This window comes from Brassica napus, chromosome C2 (assembly GCF_020379485.1).
Source record: "Brassica napus cultivar Da-Ae chromosome C2, Da-Ae, whole genome shotgun sequence".
NCBI lineage: Eukaryota > Viridiplantae > Streptophyta > Magnoliopsida > Brassicales > Brassicaceae > Brassica > Brassica napus.
In genome coordinates, this window is record NC_063445.1 from 30,898,220 (window position 1) to 30,904,673 (window position 6,454).

The 6,454-nt window shown below is 29.1% G+C and overlaps 1 protein-coding gene across 1 annotated transcript; it reads left to right on the top strand.

Annotated features, from left to right (window-relative positions):
• The first annotated feature begins 465 nt into the window (after positions 1-465).
• On the top strand, positions 466-6,050 carry LOC106422175 (WAT1-related protein At4g01430). Its single transcript, XM_013863001.3, has 6 exons — positions 466-754; positions 1,617-1,679; positions 1,939-2,055; positions 2,138-2,552; positions 5,520-5,671; positions 5,786-6,050. The coding sequence occupies exons 1-6, from the start codon at positions 576-578 to the stop codon at positions 5,955-5,957; spliced, it is 1,098 nt and encodes a 365-aa protein (XP_013718455.1). The 5' UTR covers positions 466-575; the 3' UTR covers positions 5,958-6,050.
• Positions 6,051-6,454: the final 404 nt, after the last annotated feature.

The window sequence follows — 6,454 nt, forward strand, 5'->3', positions numbered from 1 at the left end:
GGACCTGTAACAGTACACGGAGGAGGTCTAAAATGAGTAGACGCGTGTCTATAACGTCTACTCCGAACCCCGGTCTAGACTTCAGGGGAGCGGGCCGTTACACGTGCTTAATTAGATATCCATTTTAAGAAACTTTTGGATGTTTCAGATTCTGATGAAATAGTACTTGAAGTAGTCAGTTTTCTGGGGTCTTATATAAACTTAATGCATATGTACATTAACTGACTGTGAATACGAGATTTGACTTAAAGATGTCTTCGAAAATGATAGTCTACTACCACACTTAGAAATCTTCGACACAATATAACGACCATATATATTCTATAAAGACTATATAGAGTCATAAATTATTATGCATATAAAAAATTATAGTATGACCTATGAAGGTGAACAAGAAAAGGATAATCCAATGTGGCAACCACCCACAAACTTTATTATAAATATAAGTAGACAGGAAGGAGGTGGTTGTTAAACGCAAAGAAAACATTCGATTTTACAGAAACAAAACTAGATAAATCTTTTTTAAAAATCAAGAGAGAGAGAGAGAGAGAGAGAGAGAGAGAGAGAGAGAGAAAATGAAGGAAGAACAATGGGCACCAGTGATAGTAATGCTAATATCAAGTGTTGCAATGGGTTCAGTTAATGCTCTCGTTAAGAAAGCACTTGATGTTGGTGTTAATCATATGATCTTTGCTGCATATAGAATGTCTATTTCTGGTTTGATATTGGTTCCGTTTTCTTATATTTGGGAGAGGTACGAACAGTTTGATACTTGTGTACCAAACTCGATCTTCGTTACTTTACTACGTTTTGTTTTAAGTAAATTTATTCGTATGATTTGATTTCGTGCGTTAAAGTAACAAAACATTATAAAGTTATGCTAATAACAAAATTTAAAGTAACAGAAAAATTTATTAAGTTATGTAAATTTATTTGTTTTTCATGCATGAACCAAATATTGCAGAACTATATCTTAAAATTCAGACTATTTACATATTTATGTAATATAATGATTTATTGTTTCAGATATCATGTAAGTAGTGGCTTGCAGATTCTTGGGTGCTTAAGGAAAATTTCAAAATACAGATTTTAATATAATTATGGGGTATAATTATTTTAACTGAATATATTTCAATGGTATAAAATAAATTTTTAAATAAAAATTTAAAAGCTTATAACTGACTTTTCTGATATTAACAAATGAAAATTATTTTATGGTTTATCAGAAACTTATCCATATGATATTTTTATGATTTCTTATATGCTTAATCATATTATATGTGTATTTACAGTACTCCTTCCATTTTAAAAAAGAGCCACATTTTAGAAAACAATTGTTTCAAAATGATATATTTTTACATTTCAATGTGTTATTTAATGGTAAATTGTAAACTTCAAAAACAAAATTTCTATTTATTAAAATTCCACTGGTTAATTTTTGGAGAAATAGTTAATTACAAAAAAATGATGCATTGATAATGAAAATTTAATATCTTTTTAATACATGTAAAAATTCTATAACACATATCTTTTTGAATAGAGGTAATACAATTTTTTATTGTGTTTATATTTAAGTAATGAAATTTGCCTAATTTTTGTATGCCTTTTTGTTATAGGAAAACAAGACCAATGTTAACGTTCATGCTCTTGTGCGAGCATTTCATCAGCGGATTACTTGGGTTTGTCCCTTTTCATGTGTTCTTTTTATTGCCTATTTCCACTACTTTCATGATTTTATTTAACTTTTTTGGTTGCTAAAATGATTTTGTTTACTTTCTAAAAAGAAAAAAAAAAGGAAAAAAGAAGAAAGGATAAAAGAGTTTTCTAACACGTTATTTATCTCTTAGTACAAGGCCCTATACTTTTTTTTTTTTTTTGGTAAAATAGCCCTATACTTTGTTTCCTTTATTTATCATTGCTTTCTAATAAATAACGCAGGGCAAGTTTGATGCAATTTTTCTTTCTGCTTGGACTATCGTACACGTCACCCACTGTTGCGATGGCTCTAAATAGCATGTTACCCGCTATTACCTTTGCGCTAGCTCTTATTTTCAGGTAATGAAAATAATTTAATTACTGTTTAGAACTTCCAAAATCACAAAAAGATCTCCTAATTTTAACTAAAAGAAAATTGCAGAATAGAGAATGCACAAAAACTGAAGAGCAGAGCAGGCGTGCTCAAGTTAATAGGAACCCTAATTTGCATACTTGGAGCAATGTTCTTAACATTCTACAAAGGTCTTCAAGTATCAAATCCTCATTCTCATCCAGAGGCTATTGACAACATTACATTACATAACAATGGTCACGACCAAGCAAAGAAATGGCTTCTAGGCTGTGTTTACTTGTTCACTGGGATAGTGTTATTGTCGCTATGGATGTTGTTTCAAGGGAAATTAAGCGTTAAGTATCCGTGTACTAAGTACTCAAGTACTTGCCTCATGTCGGTCTTCGCAGCATTTCAATGTGCCATTTTGAGTCTTTATAAGAGTAGAGAAATCGAAGATTGGATCATCAAAGACAAACTCGTCATCTTCGTTATCCTTTACGCTGTAAGTTTTTCTGTAAGTTTTTCATATATCATAATATATGCAAAAAATAAAATAATACATAAAATTGGCATTAAGAAAAAGATTATAAAACTGCCCAGTCCTATATGCAATACATAAAATTGGCATTAAGTAGAGACGAAGAGTAGTAAGTTTCTTCACTTTGATTTTTTTTTTTTTTTTTGATTAACCTGGAGGGACTTCCACTCCCAGGGGCCAACCCCTCAGTGCGAGGCGGACCATTTGGTACTATGGGGAATTAGATACCCCAATTGCCTGGCCAGCGGTTCGAATCCGGGTGCGTATTGAAGCCGAAGCTCTCTCAACACCACCCCCGCTGGTTAAAAAGGGTTAAGTAAACTAATGGGTTCACTTTGATATTGTCACCTTTATCTATTGTGACATTCTTTTTTTAAACATTCTCGTAGTAATCTCAAAAGTCGCTTTATCAACTGCGAAACCCTTTTCTGAGAGCATCTTTAATTAATAGGTAGATCCCCAATAAAGAATATTTTATTTTTACTGATATTAATAGAACATAATTGCGTAAGTAATTACGTAATTATGTAATTTAATTACTTATGTAATTAAATTGTAGCTACAAAAAATAATAGAACATAATTACGTAAGTAAATGTTAATTATTAAAAACAATAAACCATTATTACAACAATACATGCCACCAATGCTTCTCAAAATTTCAGAAAAAAGATTCTTTGAAACAATCTTTTTTATTATTTTCTATCTCTTTTTCTCTATTATAAATATTGTGAAAGCTAAAAATAAGACTAAGGTTTACACCTAAAATGTCCTAGTAATTAATAATCTGTGATTTTTTTACAAAGCTTTATTTTCTATTTTCTCATTGATTTTGTCTTATACAATACCATATATTTACAAAGAAATTCTACATTTTCCTAATAAAAATTAGGCATATGAAGGTAATTTTTACATCCTTACATATATATGATAAAATAGGTGAATTCTTTTTTTTTTAAATAATCGTATAATATACTCTAGGCAGAAAAATACCTTAAAACATAATGTGGGTGATTGTATAGGTTTTATTTCAATTCTTTAGCTTTGTTTAGTTTTAAATCATCAAATCTTAGTAATTATGATCATGATTAAGATTTGATTTTAAAGTTAAATACTACATCAAAACTCTTCCAATTTTTACCAATCATGATTTAGCTTTATTCTTCAATCTGCAACCAAAAAATAAAGATTTTTTATGTAGATTAGAGAAAATTGATATATCTTTATTATTTCATATGTAGTATCTATAAAGTAAAAATCATGTATAATATCAAATAAATTAGTTAATTATAGGTAATAATTATTAACATTTAGATATTAAATTTTAGTATAATTTTAAAATTCTAAATAATTTTATTTACTTTTGAATACTATAAAATAATAAAATTTTGACTAATCTAAATATCATTATATATTACACAGTGTAATAGTATGATTTTGATAATTTAAATTTTTATTATTAATATAAAGTATTTTAATTGTTATAAATAATTATTTTGTTTATATGTAGTGTATCTCACATGTTTTGTTTAAGAATACATAAAGTTAAGAACTTACAGTTACAACCCAAATAACTACACAAAAATCTTTGCAAAAATATTTACATCAATAAATCAATATCATTAAAAGATGATCATTCTCAAATTATACCCTTAATGAAAATTGCAGTTTTCTCAAAAATACCCTTATTTTTACAAGAGATTAATAAAATTCATTAATGGCATTTAAGTCTTTTGGTTTTGGGCCTACATATACACCTAAATGGATCTATAAATAATGGGCCTATATATATATATTTAAAAGATATACTCACTTTAAATTTAATATAAGTATAAATATATTATGAACTATAAATAAATTAACAAACATGAAAATATTATTTTCTTAAATATACTTATCAATATTCAAAATAGACCATTTGAATATTATACATATTTTCAATACAAACTAAAATCATATATCCTACGCCATATATCATACACATATTTGAATATCATTTTTCCATGGATAATGTCATTTTATACATAATATTGATATGGAAATTACGAGTGTTCAAGAATATTTTAAAAACTATCTTAAAATCAAAATTTAAATCTAAAATTAAAACACAAACATATAATAGGTTATTAATAATGAAAATAAACTAATATTGTCATATCAATAAGATTTTTTATATTATCATTTTTTATTTGGATAACATAATAAAATTTCATCAAATTCTAAGGAATCACTCATTTATGTAATATTAAAAAATATATGAGTAATTTAATTAATTTTAAAAAAAATACTATCCGATATTTTTTGTTTTATCGGATCAATAGTATCAGATCGCAGGTTAATAGTGAGTTTTTGGGTTTTTACCGGGTTATATCGGATTTTTAATTAAGGATTTTTCTCATTAAATTTGAACCGGATTATATATAATGTATCGGGTCTATAGGTTCAACCATGAATCTAAGTCGGATATGTAAACAAATCTTAAAACTCAAACATTATTATAGAATAACTACCATATTTCGAACAAATACCATATTTTGAAGAGAAAAAAAAAAACAAATGATAAAAACCTAAAAACTTAATTGTTATGGATCCAAACAAAAATAATAGTAGTTTGTAAATCAGTTTTCGATCAATAAATCGATCAATAAATGAAAAACAAACAAATCTGCGTTTTCTAAGCGCGGGTCAAAATCTAGTTTTCAGTTATAGCAAGACTATTTTTTTTTTGAACGATAGCAAAACTACTTCTTCCATAAATTTTACAGTTAAATTTCTTCGGTTACAATCTAACCAATCATTCACAGTATCTTTTAAGATTGTCGTCGCAAATACAGAATTGAAAATTTTAATAATTTTCTTTATTGAATTTGCGATATATTTCTTTTCATCTATTTTCAACATAAGATTATTACGATATATGGTTGAAAAACAGGGAATAGTGGGACAAGCGATGTCGACAGTGGTAACGTCATGGTCAATAAAAAGGACGGGAGCAGTCTTCGTGTCAACATTTAGCCCCGTTAGCCTCGTGTCCGCTACGTTATTTGATTTCCTCATCTTGCGCTCTCCTCTATACCTCGGCAGGTTTCATTTGAATCCAAAAATCATATCAGTTTCACATCATATATAATATATACGTTTATAACATGCACTGATATGTTTATATTTTTATTTATTTATGGTATAATAAAAATGCAGTATAATTGGATCAGTAGTGACTATAACGGGCCTCAACGTGTTTCTTTGGGGAAAGAGGAGTGAGACAGATCAGACTGTTTCGAAGATTTTGACCACTTCCAAGTCTTGTCAAATGATCGAAAACGAAGACAATATGACTGTAGATGATAACAATACTAAATTGCCTGTTTGATACATTATTATATGATTGAGAGAGATATTTGCTATCGTAATCGCGGTAACTGTTGGTCTTCAGCTCTTTATTATAAGGTTTTTTGTTTTCTTATGTATTTTCGAGTTCTTAAACTGATAGATTGTGTGTTTTGGAAACCTTACTGCGCGGCGGAAACCCTAGGCGACTCCAATGGCGATTTCAGATCGTGATCTCCTTTGAGATTGTGATCTCCATCTAATCTCTCGCTCTTTGGCGTGAGATTATCACGAGGAAGCTAGCACGAGCGGGGCGTTCTTTGACATCACGGTTTGCGATACACACGTCGAAGGTCATCCCCCCAAACATAGATCCGTTTCATTGCTGATCTACAGCGGCCCTTCATTCAACCATCGATCGGAGCGTTCCACGATTACGGCTGTGAAACCTTGATCTCAAACCCTCGGGATATCACGGCTGCGATACCGACGTGACTCTTACGGCATCGTCTCTCTCATTTTCTAATGATGAATCGTGTC

What these genes read in the sequence shown, in the direction of transcription:
- LOC106422175 (XM_013863001.3), top strand. Translation starts at nt 576, where the DNA reads ATGAAGGAAGAACAATGGGCACCAGTGATAGTAATGCTAATATCAAGT. An exon ending in GCGCTAGCTCTTATTTTCAG is followed by an intron (nt 2,056 to 2,137) that starts GTAATGAAAATA and finishes AGAAAATTGCAG; the next exon opens with AATAGAGAATGCACAAAAAC. An exon ending in TCTCCTCTATACCTCGGCAG is followed by an intron (nt 5,672 to 5,785) that starts GTTTCATTTGAA and finishes ATAAAAATGCAG; the next exon opens with TATAATTGGATCAGTAGTGA.